This window comes from Megalobrama amblycephala, linkage group LG7, assembly GCF_018812025.1.
Source record: "Megalobrama amblycephala isolate DHTTF-2021 linkage group LG7, ASM1881202v1, whole genome shotgun sequence".
Taxonomy (NCBI): Eukaryota; Metazoa; Chordata; class Actinopteri; order Cypriniformes; family Xenocyprididae; genus Megalobrama; species Megalobrama amblycephala.
The window spans coordinates 19700709-19719360 of NC_063050.1; the positions used below are offsets into that span (position 1 = coordinate 19700709).

Sequence of the window (18652 nt, forward strand, 5' to 3'; positions counted from 1 at the left end):
GAGCTGCTGCTTACGCAGAGCATTCCAAATCGGTTACTGAGGTTTCGTTTCAGTTAGAATGCTTCTTATGTAGGAAGTTGACAGCAAGTGAGCTCACTAGGTTTTGGAATAGAGTCAATGTGGATGTATGTCAAAAATGGCTTAGAAACAATTACAGTATCATAGACCCACCAGAATAAAATTCATTGCACATACTCACAAATCCACAAAAAGCCCACATTCCTAAAAAAAAAAATGTAACAGGATGTTGAGGACAGCGACAAGTACACATAGTGTCATATTATACACAGCAGCCAACAGCACCTGCACACTAGAAAACAAGAGAGCACTACATCTGAAAGCGACAGAGGACTAGAGAGGCAAATAGAGATTGTGTTTGTGTGTGGATTTGTGCGAGTGTTTAGTGCAGAATGAAACAGAAAATTTTCAGTGAAAATAACAGACTTTATTTTATTCCAGAAGCGCATTGCTTACAGCAGCTGACTGAGTAGCTGGCCAGCACCAATAGAGCTGAATAAATACGAGAAAACACCTTCTATCAAGAGGCGATGATGGGTGAAGAGGGTCCTCTGAGGATTCTGGTGGGCATCAGGACTGCTGTTCCAGGGCTTGAAGTGTCATCCTGTTGTGCTGCTTAAAACTGAAGCCCCCTCCAGTGAATCTGGGGCCGTCCGGACGCTGAGGCTGAATCACAGGCTGTCCAGCCGCGGCGAGACTTCGCTCCTTCTCCCTGCAGAGATGACAGAGAGCAAGACACTCAGTTAGGGTTCATACAGGAAGTGTTCTTGAGTTCTGTCTGAATTTATCCATTTACGCATGCATCAGATGGTCATCAGTGTCTCGCTCAGTTAGGGTCGCATTTTAACACTAGCTACGCATAGCTAAAATGTGAAACATTTATTTTGAAATAACATACTTTTAGATAAATACATAAGTAAATAAATATTTTTTTCAGTGCTTCAATGTTCGTTTTAATCATGAATGAACCAATCAAAAGAAGCAAGTGGTGGAACAAGCATCTTGAGTGTACTCTAACATTTATGTCTTAATTTAGGATAACTAGTGACAAGTTGTTAAAACGAATCTCAAAACCTTGAGACGTTCCATTCCACTGCACTCCATCTAACAGCAGTTAAACGCAAGAAAGCATCCGACCCCTTAAAGTGCAGAAATATGCACGGCTTGTTACGTTTTTATATTACAATCCCGCAGATAAACATCCACTGAGAGGTGAAGTAGCACACATCTAAACAAATCACAAATATATCAAGCAACGCACACAAGCTCACATTTAGGCACACTTTCTCTGTCCTTTTCTAGCTTACGCTCCTGTCTAACACCTACACACCAGACAAAAAGATCCACACACTCTTAGTATTTCCCAGGAGAGAACATCTGTTACTATCCAGCTCGCTTTCAACTGTGCTCCAGTGATCATGGATCTCTCGTTCAAAACACTGTTATTCCAGGACCTCTCAAACACACACACGCACACACACACACAGAGAGAGAGAGACATCACTCACTTACTTTGTTTGTCCTATACCAAATGCCATCAATTAATATTCACTGACTGTGTAATGCAATTTCACAGTGGGGCCGATGAAGAAATTTGGCAACAAGCTTTAAACACAAGCAAACACACAGCTCGTCCAACATTTGGTAAACAAAAAGAGCAAAATAAATGTTGCGAGTACGATGAAATATGTTGATTCTTGGATGTGGCTCTCGACATCTGTGAACGAGCTTTGACTGAAACTCTGTGGTTGACAAGTAGTGTCATTGTCATCTGGAACAAACGGCTTCTGACAACCCAAGGATCGCCATGATGATTAACAACCCAGATCCCCGACCAGTCTGAGTGAAGGGTTTTGTCATTGTGAGGTTTTATTTGAATAAAACACTGCTCTGAATCATTCTGGCCCAATGAATTGACATATATATATATATATATATATATATATATATGTATATAGACAAACTATGCCTTTAAATGGTGTGTAATAGCAGTTTGTCGATAAAGAACTGTTTTTTATCTTGCTGAAACCCTGCTTTTATCGATGATCTTCATCTTTTACATTACAAGCAGACTTGTTGACAGACGCTTGAGCTCACAGGTCTTCCTCGGTGTCAGAGCTGCACACTGACTCAACAATATTTCAAGTTCTGAGTGTGGCGTACTTGAACTAGTTGCTGATATCAGAGCGTCACAGCTGTGCAGCAGGTTAACCGTACGTGTCCACTGGTGCGGAGTCGAGCGTGCGTTTCCAATGCATTCTCTATTGGAGCTGACTCACGCAGGGGATTATGGGATCGACAGCGGGGAAAGAGGTGAGGATGTTAGAAAGTTGAGAAATGCTAGATGGTGGGTGTCAGCCAATTGCTGCGAGATGAAGGCTGTGAATTCTGTCATAAGCATTTCAAAATCAGTCTGGAGTTTCTTGAAAGCTTAAATCATATCGAAACATAATATTGCACTACCTTTCAAAAGTTTGGGGTTGGTAACCCTTTTTTAAGTGTTTTAAGGTTCCATTTTTTTTTTAACATAATTAAATATGAACAAAATTAAAAATTCTAAAGCATGTATTAATCATAGTTAATATTAATCTTAGCATTTACCAATACATTATTAACTCCCTGAGGTCTGAAAACGCGCCGGCGCGTTTTGCAGGATTTTTTTCACATTGCAGCAAAACAGACTTAAAATACTCCGTCATTTCTTGTCATAGAGACATAAGTAATATATCAATTGAAACTATAGAATGTTTTCTTTTATTTGTGTACACACAGAGTAAAAACACAATGTTTTGCTTTTTGTAAAATAAAGAAAACTAACATGATGCGTGATCTCTCCTCTCCCTCTGAACGAAGTCCAATCTGATAGTTCTCAGAAAATGAACTGTAACTTATGAATACTAATGACAAAAAAAGTGACACTTACGTCTAAAGAAACGTTGAAATGTCAGGTTTTAAATCGTGCAAGTCAAATCGAAAACAAACATTCTGTGTTTATGTAATCTGTATGAAAAGAGAGCCATGTCAGAAGTCTGTGATTCAGCTCATTATCCGCTAATGCGGCCACGCCCACGGAGCCAGCGCTATTCAGACGCAAATTCAGAGGCAATACATGCATTCGTCATCTCAATCGTGTATTTATTGTCTTGAAAAGTGTTTATTTGGATGTTAAAGCAATGGTTAGCGATCTCTAGAAGACATGTCGTTAGTTCCTAGTTCATTTTCTTCTTTATATGAACTTGTGGCCTAAAGGTGTACAGAGAGCGCCCTCCGGCTGCAAGTATGAATTAAAAACACCATTCCTGAAATGTCCTCTTCTTCTTTAGAATAATTTGTGGACTAAAGGTGTACAGAGAGCGCCCTCCGGCTGCAAGTATGAATTAAAAACACCATTCCTGAAATGTCCTCTTCTTCTTTAGAATAATTTGTGGACTAAAGGTGTACAGAGAGCGCCCTCCGGCTGCAAGTATGAATTAAAAACACAGTATCCAGCACTCATAGTGATGACAATAAATATTACTTCTCAGTATAGAAAATTGACATAAATATATAAGAATCCATCAATATTTCTCCAAATGTGCATGCTTTTAAGCTAAAAGCCTATATGAAATGCCATAGAGGTAACATAATTGTTCAGAAACTTTCCATCACAGAAATACATTTTATTTTAAAGAATATAATAGAATACCCTTAATTGTAATAATATTTCACAGTATTGCTGTTTATGATGAGCTGAGACATTATTACAGAGGTTTTTTTTGCACAGCCTACCTGAATGAAAGGCCTCATTAATATGCAAGTCATTTCAGGTCATTATTATGTGATTCTTTTGTCTATGTGACAGTATGTCATGCAGATTCACGCCTCCATGCATACTGTGTTTCTTGACAAAAAGTGTCTTACAAAAACTAAATCAATATATTGTTTTATATGAAGGAGTAGGCAGCATAATTTTTACATAATTCTGAAGCAAAAACTCTAGTCTACAACCTCCAATACCCAAAAGTCTTGTGAACACAGATTTAATATACTTTTTTTGGCCTTATTTCAGTGACTTACGTTTTTTGTTTTTTCAATAACCACGCATAAACATTATTCCTTCAAAAATACAAACATGTACATACATGTTCCTCACATATTATTGTAGCCTAGTTTGTGCTGAATACAGTGTAATGACACTTTTGTCATTTATATGTTTATGAACAACTGAAAAAAGCACAAATGTCAGGGCATGTCAAAACTTCTCCAAGCCCCAAATCAGCCTCAGACTCCAGAGGGTTAAAATCAAAAGTTGAGCTAACATGAACTAACAATGAACAGTTGTATTTTATTAGTTAACATTAAGACAGATTAATAAATATATTATTATCGCAATATTAACAGTCTACTAAGTTAATGAGTTAGTAATAGTGCTTATTCAAATGTGGTAGTTTACTATTAGCTAATCAATAACTACTATTTTTTTTCATACCTCCCAGAGAACTACTAAGAACTACTATATACAGGTTCATATTTAACATAAATAATGCATAATGTATATTTAATTCTAAAGTGAAGATAATGGCAACCCACTACTAATAACTCAATCCTTCAGAAGGATTTACTAATTATTTGGATCAGTATTCTAAAGTGTACAGCACGATAATTCTCTAGTAATGACTTAAGTTATTGTAAGCTTTTGTGTCTTTGTAAGGTTTTGGATAGTTATGACGTAAGTGTCAATACATCCTTCATTTGGATCAGTATTCTAAAATGAAAAGCTTTCAAGGTTTTTGTAAGGTTTTGGATAGTAATTCTTTACGATGGATTTGGTACCACTTGAGGCATGACAAGTGGGTTACCATGATCTTCACATTAGAATACTGGGTCTCACTTTATATTAAGTGGCCTTAACTACTATGTACTTGCATCAAAAAAATAAGTACAATGTACTTATTGGGTTCATATTGAATTGCAAAACACTTTTGCTGCTATTGAGGTGGGATACGGGTAAGGTTGAGGGAAGCTTTGGTGGTATGGGTAGGTTTAAGGGTAGGGGTAAGGTGTAAGGGATGGGTCAACAGTGTAATTATAAATGTAATAACAGAAATTAATTACAGATGTAATTACATGCAGGTGTTTTTAAAATATAAGTACAATGTAAAAGTATGTATGTACACAATAAGTGCATTGTATCAAATGATTAATTTAAACGTAAGTACATAGTAGTTAAGGCCACTTAATATAAAGTGGGACCGAATACTGATACAAATAATTAGTAGGCTACTTCCTTTAGAAGTATGTTGGAAAAATTGAGTCATTACTATCCAAAACCTTACAAAAAAAAAAAAAAAAAAAAACTACAAGGCTTACAATGACTTCAGTCATTACTAGGGAGTTATCATGCTTTTGACTTCTTTAAAGCAAAATTTGTATTACAGTCTTTCAGTGTCACATGATCCTTCAGAAATCATTCTAATATGCTGATTTGCTGTTCAAGAAACATTTATTATTATTATCAATGTTGAAGACAGTTGTGCTGCTTAATATTTTGTGGAAACTCACATTTTTTTCTTTGGGATTCTTTGATGAAAAGAAAGTTTCAGAGAACAGCTTTTTTAAGAGACATATTTTGTTAATATTGGAAATGTCTCAACTGTCACTCAACACACATACAAAATCTTACCCCAAACTTTTGAACGGTAGTGTATATTTACTTTAGATTTCAAATGCAGTTTCACTGTTGCTAGGTTAAAAAAAGTATTCAATGAAAACTTAAATGTGTTTTTGGTTATTTAGATTATCATCTGTAATTGTGCATATTTATGAATCATTGACCTTGCATTGAATTACATTAATGAAGCCGACTAAAGACAACCAAACTGCTGAACATTTCACAGAAAGTACCCTCAAACTGGCAGATCTTTGGCGTTTTGAGTGGATTTCTTGCATGGCTGTGAGTGCGGAGGTATGAGCTGAGTGATTTTCCAGTACAGGAGGAAACTGAGGAAGAACCACAGGTTCTCTTCTTGTCTTCTAAACCTTTGCCATTATCACCAGTGAAAGAAAAGTTTCTAACTGTGCTTTCCAAGGGTACATTTCCCATTCAACAACATAACTCACTGCTTCACCACCATACGATGCAGAAGAAACTAACTAGCAGCTCATGACTTTTTCCCCAAAAATGCAGTAACTTTGTCGCATATCCGTCAATATAATGATAGTAGTGGAGTAATAACGTCTACTTATTAATTTTATTTAATTCATGTTAGATTATTGCTGTAAATAACAAATATGGCATCTGAGAACTATTTGCTATTGTTGTTCTCCGATGTTTTGCTTTATTTCTAGATTCTAGTTTCATTCAAACAGGGGTTAAATTAAGATTTTGGTGGGAACCCTAAAATCTAGTGTTGATTAGTGATCCTTATTGCCAAAAAAGCATAATGATTATTTGTGTGTTTTCTGATAGTATACACAAAGATAAGCTAAAAAAATAAAATAAAATCTTAAGATATTCAATTAATAAACACATACAAAACAACATCTTACAGGAAATTGAAAAGGACTGACACAAACAGCCAGTATTTTATCTGTTTTGAATAAAACACTGCTCTGAATCAATCTGGCCCAATTTAACACCTGTTTATTTGTTTATATGGGGGAAAAAAAGGTATACTGCAGTGTTCCCGCTCTCCCTGGTCTCTAATAACACGATGGCCCTCCATCAAATTACATTCATCTATTGTTTATTAAACGCATGATTAATTCATCGGCGCAAATAAATCAATCAGCATGTTTAGCAGAGCTGTAATAATAGTCTATGGAAGTTTAAAAATCAGTGAGTTAGAAATCAGGACATGACCATATTATATGGAATTATGCAGAAAGCAGTTACATTACGTGCAGAGTTTATTCAATACGTCCCCATGCCGGCAGGAATAATAAAGGTGGAAGATATGATTATTTGCCTGTCTTTCAAATCAGTCAGCTCACTCCATCTGGCTGATTATACGTCCCCTCTACCACAGTAATTCAATTATGATCTATAGTTCCACGTAGGCAGGCGGAAAGAGAGAAACAGAGAATAAAGTCAAGAGAAGGAGGGAGGGAAGAATGGCCGCTCTTGAGATTATAAATCAATAACAGATGGTGATTTGTGTGTGGTTGGAATGTGAAGGTTTCATATCTTAAGGAGTACAGCAGTGAATATTCCCTCACACTTTTTACATTTCTTTTCATCAGAATAATTATATCTTCCACCAAAAACTTTTCTTTCTCCATATAGCTCAACCTGTTCATGCCCCCCTCACAATATTCTGTTAAATATTTAACGACTATGAAAAGACAGGAGCACTTAAATTGTTAGCGCATATTATAGTCTTTCACACCTACATTCAATGATTAATGAATCCATTAAAAAACTTTCTAAAATAGCTCTCTTAATTTTTGTGCTGCAGAAAAACTCATGAAATACTTTTAGAAACTGGTAATGCTGGTAATTTTGAGTCATCTACAGATAAATCAACTGAACTTGTGTAGTTGGGATGGACTGAGTTCCATTTGTGCCAATGTATTTAACATTTATGCTAAATAAAACTTTAAATAAAATTAAATGAATATGCACTTCTTTGGTCGCACCATACATCCATATTTTTATGAAAGAATGTTAATTTAGAAATAGTTTACTATAACTTTACTATAAAGGTTCTGTTTGTTAACATTAGTTAACAATGTGCACTCTATGTGCACTCTAAAAATACTGGGTTAAAACAATCCAAGTTGGGTTGAAAATGGACAAACCCAGCGATTGGGTTGTTTTACCTCAATGGTTGGGTTAAATGTTTGCCCAACCTGCTGGGCAGTTGTATTTAACCCAACTATTGTTTAAAAACTGCTATACTCTAAAAACTAACTACACTTAAAATTAATAGGTTGGCAATTAAAAATCAGACACAGAATTACTAGAGGCAACAATGATAATCAATAGGTGAATATTTATGAATATGCAATTTAATAAATGTTTGTTTTATTATTATTCATTAAACGTATTAATAAATGTTAATTTCCAACATACTTTGTGTTCATTTTAAGCAAGCAATACAGACATTTTTTAAACAATAGTTGAGTTAAATAAGACTACCCAACAGGTTGGGCAAACATGGGTTAAAACAACCCAATTGACCCTTCGCCGGGAGTTTGATTGACAAGCGATCTAACCAATCATAATCCCGAATCCGCCATTTTGTCCGACAGAGCAGTCAGGAGTCAGAAGATTAACCTTGGTGGACTTGAACTTGAAAACTGGTGTATACTGACTTCTTTCCGCGTTTGAAACAACTTTCCTTCTCATGTTCATTCATGTTTATTTGATGCTATAAATTAACTAGTAAGAAGAGATGATCGGTTCACAAGTCGCTTGAGCTGAGGCGCTGCAACAATCTGTCACGACACAATAAAGAGCCACAAAATGTTTTTTATTTGTCTTTGTCTTGTCTGTCAATGTGTTGTCAGTGTCCTCTTTGCTCCGTGATGTATTTTACACTGCATGTGGCACTGCAAAGCAACAGTAACTAAGGGGGGCGGGTCTTTGTGAAGGGTCAATTGCTGGGTTTGTCCATTTTCAACCCAACTTTAACCCAGCATTTTTTAGTGTATATTAATTTCAACATTTTACTAATACATTATTAAAATCAAAAGTTGTATCTGTTAATATTTAATGTAATATTTAATGGACCTAAGCTAACATTAACTAACAATGAACAGTTGTATTTTTATTAACTAAGGTTTAAAAACAAATATTTAAAAAAAAATGCTATAACAAATGCATTGGTCACTATCTTTGTTAGTTATTGCATTAACTAGCATTAATTAATGGGAACTAGTTACAAAGTGTTACCAAATATTTTAAACGGTAACACTTTAGAATACGGTTCCGTCATTAATGAATAACTACTCAGGAACAAATGAGTAACACATTATTAACACTCTAGTAACTACTATTAACTAACAAGAAACATGAATAATGCATAATATAAAATTAATTCAGTAGTTACTAGAGAGTTATCATGTTTCTCACTTTAGAATACTGATCCAAATAATTAGTAATTCCTTCTGAAGGATGAGATAATTAAGCAATTAATTAAGTGATGATTGTGCATTAGTGATGAACACCTGCTGTTAACAAGCAGAATCACTAAAGAAAAGAGAAACACAAGAACAACCTTATTAATTGCTTAATTATCTCATTAACTTTAACTCTGTTTCAGTGTTACTTTAACACTATTTAGAGAGGGACCAAATGTACTCTGAGTAGAGTTGATTTAACTCTGGGGACTTTACTGTGTAGTAGTTCTTAGTGGTTCTCTGAGAGCAAAAAAAAAAAAAAAAACAGTAGTTACTGATTAGTGAATAGTGAATTACCACATTCAGCTGAGCATTATTACTTACTAATTCATTAATCAGAGTGTCTTGTTAGTTATTAGTAGTTACTAGAGTGTTAATAATGCATTACTTATTTGTTCCTCTGTAGTTATTAATTAATGATGGAATAGCATTCTAACAGCAATCTACAAGGTACCATCACACAATTCCGTTTGGTGCTGCTATTAGCAAAGAAATTATAGCATATTTAATCACAATCCTGAATGAGTTTTTCTGATAACACCGTTGACCTTGCTGGTTCCTTTGCTAAGACAATACAAACCTGCCATCATGAAACTCTATGAGCCTCCTCCCAAAACTCCTTCTCATAACAAAGAAGCAACCACTCCTGTATCAAGGACGTGTCCTATTCTGTATGAGGTCAGAACATGACCTCTCATAGCTGAGAGCAATTACACAGCTCTCTAGCAGAGGGCTTCAATCCAGCAGACATCACAATGTGCGCCTACTTCAGGAGAAACATTTTTATACAGGTTATGGTTTTTCTGCTCCTAGAGGTCTACAACCTTCACATAATCCAACGCGAGTGGCAGTTTAAAGGTGCCCTAGATTATGTTTTTACAAGATGTAATATCTAAGTCTAAGGTGTCCCCTGAATGTGTCTGTGAAGTTTCAGCTCAAAATACCCCATAGATTTTTTTTAATTAATTTTTTTAACTGCCTATTTTGGGGCATCATTATAAACGCGCCGATTTTATGCTGCAGCCCCTTTAAATCCCTTTATTGCTCTCCGCCCACAGAGCTCGCGCTTGCCTTAAACAGTCCCTAAACAAAGTTTACACAGCTAATATAACCCTCAAAATGGATCTTTACAAAGTGTTCGTCATGCATGCGGCATGCATGCGTCGGATTATGTGAGTATTGTATACTGTTATATTGTTTACTTCTGATTTTGAATGAGTTTGATAGTGCTCTGTGGCTAACGGCTAATGCTACACTGTTGGAGAGATTTATAAAGAATGAAGTTGTATTTATGCATTATACAGACTGCAAGTGTTTAAAAATGAAAATAGCGACGGCTCTCTTGTCTCCATGAATACAGTAAGAAACGATGGTAACTTTAACCACATTTAACAGTACATTAGCAACATGCTAATGAAACATTTAGAAAGACAGTTTACAAATATCACTAAAAATATCATGTAATCATGGATCATGTCAGTTATTATTGCTCCATCTGCCATTTTTCGCTATTGTTCTTGCTTGCTTACCTAGTCTGGTGATTTGGTTGTGCACATCCAGACGTTAATACTGGCTGCCCTTGTCTAATGCCTTTTATAATGTTGGAAACGTGGGCTGGCATATGCAAATATTGGGGCGTACACCCCGACTGTTACGTAACAGTCAGTGTTATGTTGAGATTCGCCTGTTCTTCTGAGGTCTTTTAAACAAATTAGATTTATATAAGAAGGAGGAAACAATGGAGTTTGAGACTCACTGTATGTCATTTCCATGTACTGAACTCTTGTTATTTAACTATGCCAAGATAAATTCAATTTTTCATTCGAGGGCACCTTTAATGTAGTATAGAGAGTGTTCATGTGAGCAATCTGAATCAAGTCTGCTACAATCCAACTTATTTTTTTCTCCTCAACTTATTTAATGTCTTTGTGTGTGTCAATGTAAGAAAATCTCCCTTTACAAACAAAATATTTGAAACTGATCCCACTTTAAGTGAAATTCACAGAGACGTCAAACAAATCTCCAAAGTCCAGGCAAACAGCCAAACAAATGATTCCTCTTTGAACATCATTGGGCACGTTTCCATCTACTATCAACTGAATACTAATGTAATCAATGTCAATGTCAGATAGACATTGAAAGCTGCCGTCTGTGGAAGGCAATTTCTCCACACTGCTCAACAGGGGATCATTTGCATTATGTTTTGGCACAAAAACACAGACTTAACTGGAGGTTGTTCTAGACAGACAAAAAACATCTAACCATCTTTCACTTAATCTCACTTTTTTCCCCTACACCTCTCCCATGAGACCATGATCTTTATTGTAATGGTGTAAAAGTGGCTACAGCCACATCCATGACTCAGCAAATCGCTAGAGCAGGGTTTAAATAAACTACTCCTTAACCACAAGACTTGGCTAAATACCAAGTTTCCCTCCCTAATTAAAGTGCAAGATGCTGCTTTTCAATCTAGAGACAGGATAGTGACTGTATGGTTAGATACAGTATGACTCACTTTAATGTCATAGGAGGACAGATTCCCCAAGCTGAGCCTGGTTCTTCTCAAGGTTTTCCCGTCCATTACCTAAACACCTTATGGATTTCTTCTTGACATTCGCCACAGTCACTGGAGGCTTTAGGACATTAAGGCATGGTTTTCTGCTTTCAAACAACATGGACTGTAAAAAAAATGTGCTATACAAACACACATGAATTGACCAGACCTTAATGCTAGTCCAAAAAAACCTGCCACCCTAAATGACTGTAAAACTTTCAGGAAATCTACAAATAAAAAATGCTCATGCCTATGGAATGGCTTCATAGAACGTTTTAGGACTACACTAGCAAAGATGACATCAACACTAACAGATCGCAAATCGCAAAATCTCAAATACCAATTCATGACAAATTCCATTCCAAGATTACACCATCTCACCTGCCATGAATAAAAAAAGGCTGGTTAGCATAGTCCATTAGCCAGTTAGCTACTAGTAGATGTATTAACTATCTGATTCTAAAAATCATTTTTTTCCTCCACTCACAGGCATTCAAAAGTATCATGTATTCTGATGAAATAAACGGTTGGCAGCCAACATCAAATCCACAACTATTTCATTAGATGTTTCACCATTGTCCATTTGGGTGATCTCACATATGTGGAATGATTGTTAAACAAGGATGATATATATTGTTGCTGTCGAGTGGAAACCTTTTTAGGAAGTATTGAAAAAAAAACACAATTTTATTTTAAAGTCATCATGAAATCAAAATTGAACCTATTTACTTTGTTAGCACATATTACTAGTCTTGTGGTGAACAATGAATCTGTGCAAGTTAATACACAGAAAAAAATATATAGTTTGTCGTTGTAATCTTTGATCAAAATCTGAAAAGTTACTTCCGGTCTGGAATGGCGTTCCTTCTCTGATGACGTCAGTTTGACGGCTTGGGTTGAAAATGCTTAAACCACTCCCCTCCAACCGTTAGTCTGCTATGAGCAAGAGATGGAGAGGAGGAGCACTACAGTAAATAAAACCCTGCCCTCTATTCAATATTCCGTTTCACTTGGAAATATGTCACAACACTGGAGAAAAGTTGTTCGCAACTTCCGGTTCTCGGGGACTTTAAATAATTGAATACAGTGTTGATATTGTGGCTTTATATGTGGTCAGACACTTGCATGTTGAGTTGTCAAAAGTACTGACTTCGGTACCTATCGGTACTAAAATGTAAAAAATGTGATGATTTGAGCACTGTTGAGCGGATTCGTAAACACCTCTGATCAGCCATTGTGTTGACGCGCTCATCGGATTTGTCAGTGATTGGCTACAATGATCAACGCACGGCAGCGTTCGCGATAGACGCCTGCTTTCAAATGCTACCATGTGTATCCGTGTAAGCGCTTGGTGAATAGAGTCATTGATGATTATTTACAACATTTTTACAGCGTTGATCATTGAAGCCAATCACAGACATATCCGATGAGCCGTGAACACAATGGCCAATCAGAGGCGTTTACGAATCCGCTAAACAGCGCTCAAAGCGTCACATTTTTAAAATTTCAGTACTGACTAGGTACTGAAGTCGGTACTTTTGACAACTCTACTTGCATGTTTCATAATATTGTTAACATTTTACCAACATAAAGCTCAAATTGAGTTACAAGGTTTTTGACCAGTTATGAGTTATGAGGTTTGACCAACAGTTTGAGGATCCAATGGGCTTACGAGGTTTAGTTACAAGCTCTTTAATATTTTTTTTTATTGGTTAGATATTGGCAAAACCCACAGATAAACATAAAGGATGACCAATAGTAATGATATATGAAAAAAAAAAAAAATGACGAAACAAGGTTTCCGCCTGACAGCAACAATATTTAAGCAATCAACATATTAAAATGGCAAGTTGATTTACACATGAATAGTCCTGTAACAATGTTGTCATGGCATTATTAAGAGACCTGCTCACCTATCGCTCTATTTATAAACATAAAATTAAATATTTATGGCTGCTGACAGCTGAATTAATCACAGAAGTCTAAAGAATTGAATATGTTAAAATTGTAAAATCAATGTAAAATCCAAAAAAGTTATAAAAAAAGGCTCCAGTACAGAAACTAAACAAAAACAATGCACTTGCATAACGAAAACTAACAAAACTGTGGCAGCTTAAAGTTTTACAAGGAAGAAATTATCATAAAAAAACCTCTGACTTTGCTCTCAACCAAACCTCCACAAGATATTTCCAGTCAGTAAGCGCTCACTCAACTATGAGCCAAGAAGTTATTCCTGAAGGGATGTATTTGTGTATTTGCTTATATGCACGCTGAGTGTTTCTGCACCTTGTCACGCTTGATCAACTCTCATTACTGCCTCTTGTTTGCATCACACCTCATAAACATGGCTACCGACGCCGCCCATCTCACTCGCTACCCAGAATGCAATAATCCACATGTCCTCATTTGCATGCAATTTATTGTGAACTTGTCAGCATTGTGGTTGCCTCCTGTCTATTCTCTCATTTCAAATGAAGGCATCAAGGCACCATCGCTCATCGCACGTCATCTGAAACAGAGAATTTACAAGCCAAGCCAGCTGTGATTACATTTCTCTCCGTTCCGTACAGCAAGCAAGGGGGGAAAGTTTGAAAATGAATGATTTGATGACAGACAGCATTAAAGACCCCGTCAGAAAGTTGAAGATGGTTAAAATGATTTGTTTGCTTTGCAGTGGTTAGCGAAATATTGATGGCTTGTAATAAAATGCTGTCTAGGGACATAGAGCCATTAATTGACGCCGCCAGTTTAGTTCTTCAAGTCAATTTTAGCACTCCTGGGCTCTAATTTAAAAGAAATCTTATGGTATCATTATCTCACTGTCCCAAAACCCCAAAATATGAAACAAAAAACATCATATAACATTTAGAACATCAAGCAGTGCCATTAAAATATTCTTAATTGCTATCGATTTCTTGTTTTTGTAGTTCTGACATTTAGTTTAAACGACCTTCGTTTCTATGTTAGAGAGAGGGGGGAAAAAGCATTGACTTTTTCAGTGTGTGGTCTGTTAGGTTTTAATCAATCAATACATTGAAAAGATGCTTGAAGCTTATTACGCGCTTTCCCTAGGAGAGAGGAAGGAAGCAAACAGTGTTTATTTGCTTTGCTCTCAAACATGTTCTTTACGGTTCTATAAATATAGTAAAAAAAAACATAACATTCGGTTGACTATTAATCCCGTGTGTGGTACCGTGGTTCAATAATGAAACTTATATGAAATGAAGGCTTAAGTCACTTACTCCCCTTCTGAAAATGATTAGTTATTGCAATATTTCATTTGCTCTTAAATATCCAATCTAATGAGGAAAGGAAATTTGTGGTCTTCTCTGGGGAAGGGGGGAAATTGATGGAAGTGTATGAAATAGTAGCACTAAACAGCATTATTCAAGTCTTCTCCTATATAGTTCTTGTTGTTTTATTTAATCCTTTTATTTTGCTGTTGAGATGTTTTCTTGTAGTGTTTCTGGATGTTTGTCTTTTTGGTGCTTGTTATAATGCTTTTTTATTGTAAAGCACTTTGGGCTCCATTTCTTGTATTTGTATGCTACAGTATACAAATTAATTCCATTATTATTAGGGGCCAAGCATCGAAGGTGCTTAGGCACCTATTGTAATCGTTAGATTTCTTTTTATTCTTCTTCTTCTTCTTCTTCTTCCACTCTTGAAGTCTATGGCAGCCCATATAACCGTATGGTAAAAAGTTGTGAAATTTGGCACACAGTTAGAGGACAGGCTGACCTTTGTCCACAGCCAATTTGCAGTCTCTAACTCAATCCCTCTAGCACCACCAGCTGTCCAAAGTTGCACTTATGTTTATGTTAATAACTTTTGAACCGTAAGGGCTAGAAACAAAATTCTTTTTCCCCCTGATTACTTGGCTCAAGACGAATTGCACCACATGACGTCATTTTCCATCATGAAAATGTTTCCGCCATTTTGAATTTTCTGAAAAACGTACTTTTTCTAACTCCTCCTAGGCCGTTACTCCGATTTTCACGAAAATTTAACCAGATCATCTTCAGACCATGCCGAGAAAAAGTTATGGAATTCAAGTTGATTCCTAACACCGTTTTCATAAAACATGCAAACAAATTGTACATAATGCTTGCGAAAATGGACATAAGGCTGTATCTCCGCAACACTTTATCGTATTCAGACCAAACTTGGTACATGTCATCACAAGCATGACCTGAGGCATCATGCAGTGTTCCGGCACAGCGCCACCTACTGGTGCAGAGAAACGAAAAATGGTCATTTTTGCTTATAACTTCTGATGGGTTTGTCCAAAGATCATAAATTTGGTCTCGTTGGATTCGGGGCATCACATTAAGTCAAATGATGTCCAATTTTACCATATTGGACATTTTGGCCATCAGCCATTTAGAATTTTGTGCTAAAATGATGTATCTTAAGAAAGCATTAGCGTATCTTTACGGATTTTTTGCTTATAACTGCTGATGAATTTGTCCAAAAATCATAACTTTGGTCTCGTTGCATTCGGGGAATCATGCCGAGTCGAATGATATCCAATTTTCCCATGTCGGCCATTTTCTGTCACGAAACATTAAAGAGCCACAAAACGGTATTTATTGTTTAAATTCCTTTAAAAATGTCAAAATTTGAGACTTTGTTTCATATTAAAAGTAACCTGCTCTGTCTTATCTGTCAATGCGTTGTCAGTGTCCTCTTTGCTCCGCGATGTATTTTTCACTGCGTGAGAACGTGATGTGTGGCGAGAGATTCGCATGGTTTGTCAGAAGTAGAAACAGTAACTAAAGGGGGCGGGTCTTTGCGAACGGTCAAATCAGTTCAATAACTGTGTAAAATTCATTCATTATGAAGGTCAATTCAGATATAAGCAGCTCTACTAAAGACAATAGTGTCATTATTCAGCTTGAGTCAGTTCAATGTTGATTAAATTCTGTTCAATAAGTGTTGATGTTGCAAACTTCATCAGTTTTGAAAAAAAAAGAAAAGAAAAAAAATTCAGCTAAGGCAGAAGACAATAGTGTCATTATTTAGCTCAATTGACTTCAAGTTTTGTTCTCATCTGATAGTGTTAGTGCAGTCAAATCAATAATTTTGCTGAATATTAAGTGTCCCCAACTAAGCAAGCCAAAGGCGACAGCAGCAAGTTAACCTTGGGAGAAACCAGGCTCAGTCGGGGGACCAGCTCTCCTCTGGACTACTGTAGATGACCTACATTGGTCCACTGTGAAGGCATCAATTTGATAAAGTGAAAAAGATGCCTGTACATCAGATGCTTAAACCTTCTTTAAAACACAGACAAATGGGCTGTTATCCAGAGATATCAGAACTAAAAAAAAAACAAAAAAAAACACCAAAGGATGCCATAAGAGTAGGTTTGTATATCATTCAAATCTGTGGGTGGCTAGCTTAGTCCTGACATGACACAAGCTCGCCAAGCCTTCATGTTTACACTTTATGCACAAAGCCAAGATGTATAAAAAAACACTACTATTGTGTGGTTAAAGCAGTTAATCCAAATGTCCTGAGTGAGCCAAAATGGCTTCCGGTGTTTTGGAGCAGATGGAGCCAGTTACCACACCTCAGTGGAGCTGAACCACGCAAGCAGAGAGAACAGAAAGGGTTGGTCGAGATTAAGTTTTAAATGGTCTGTGAGCACGTCTGAAAAGCGAAGGAGAGAAAATGAAAAAAAAAAGAGGGAGACAAAAGAAATTTAATGGAAAACAATAGCATGAAGCATAAAAGCCTTTAAGTGAAAGATGGAGAATAAAACCCAACAGGACAAGAAAGAATACAGAGCAGTAAACACACTTGAAAAAACATAGAAGATTTAACTTCTGCTCTGTGCTGACAGATTATTTGATAGTGTGGAAAAGGCTGGGGCAACTATTTTTAATCTAAAATTAATTAGGGGAATTTCATTTGCTCTTGAAAGCAACCATGCAGTCATTAACATTAGGGGCAAAATTACACAGCGCCAAGCTTTTGATCAGCAAGAGACTGCTATTAGGAACAAAGGGAGTGCGATTCATTTACTTCATAATGCCAGTGTTGATTCTTTGAAATGTCATTCACAATTACGCACTGAAGTTTAAATCTTTTTTACATTCTCCAAACTCCCCGAAACCTAAACATATAAATGTGTAAATGCATAATTCAGAGGAGATTGATCCAATGCAACAGCATTGATGTCCTTATGGCACTGAACAGAACTTTACTCCACCACATACACTCTATAAGTTTAAAAAATGGGTTTTCACAGCGATTCCATAGAAGAACAATTTTTGGTTCCCAAAGAACCTTTCAGTGGAAAGTTTTAAAATAACAAAACAAAATTGGCAGCGGCTATTTGCACTAGCAATAGATGCTATTTACACAGTGTAAATAGCAATTATATGCTATTTACACTAAGTGAAAATATCATATTTTCTTTACACTAAGTGAAAATAGCAGCATTTTTTTAGCGATATTCTATTTATACTAGGTGAAAATAGTGATAGATTTGATTTACACCATGTAAAATTGTCAGTTCTTTGCAATAAAAGTATATAGTAATTAGATGCTATGTATTGGCAGATACTATTTGCACCTCAGTATTTTTGTACATTAACAGGATGTAATTATATCATAGAGTGTTAATTATTATATTTATTAAAATTATTAAATGGATGCTGCCTGATTAGGAGAATAAAAGCTTTTAATAAATGCAAGCTCGGCAAAAGTCGGATTTGAATCCGCGTCGATCGCATTAAAAGTCAGGTCTGCGAGCCTTACTTGCTACTTCTGCGGCACTAAAGAAGTTGAATTTCAGGTGTCTTTTTTAAAACTTGAGTGGCCCAACCAGATATTGGTGGGTGGAGCTAGCGTAAATAGTGTTTGCCAATAAGGGACTCTATTTGCACTTATTGTAAACAGACACTCGTTTTTTTTTTTTGTTGTTGTTGTTTCTTGGTGTAAATCCAAAGGACCATTTTTCATTCAAAAGAA

The 18652-nt window shown here is 36.1% G+C and overlaps 1 protein-coding gene across 1 annotated transcript in view; it reads right to left on the minus strand.

The window, feature by feature from the left end:
* Positions 1 to 423: 423 nt before the first annotated feature.
* cfap58 (cilia and flagella associated protein 58) overlaps positions 424 to 18652 on the minus strand; it is a 149408-nt gene continuing 131179 nt past the window's right edge. Inside the window, exon 18 of the mRNA XM_048196357.1 lies at positions 424 to 730. Within this exon, the coding sequence (XP_048052314.1) occupies positions 589 to 730 (142 nt within the window). The 3' untranslated portion in view covers positions 424 to 588. The remainder of the gene's footprint in view (positions 731 to 18652) is intronic.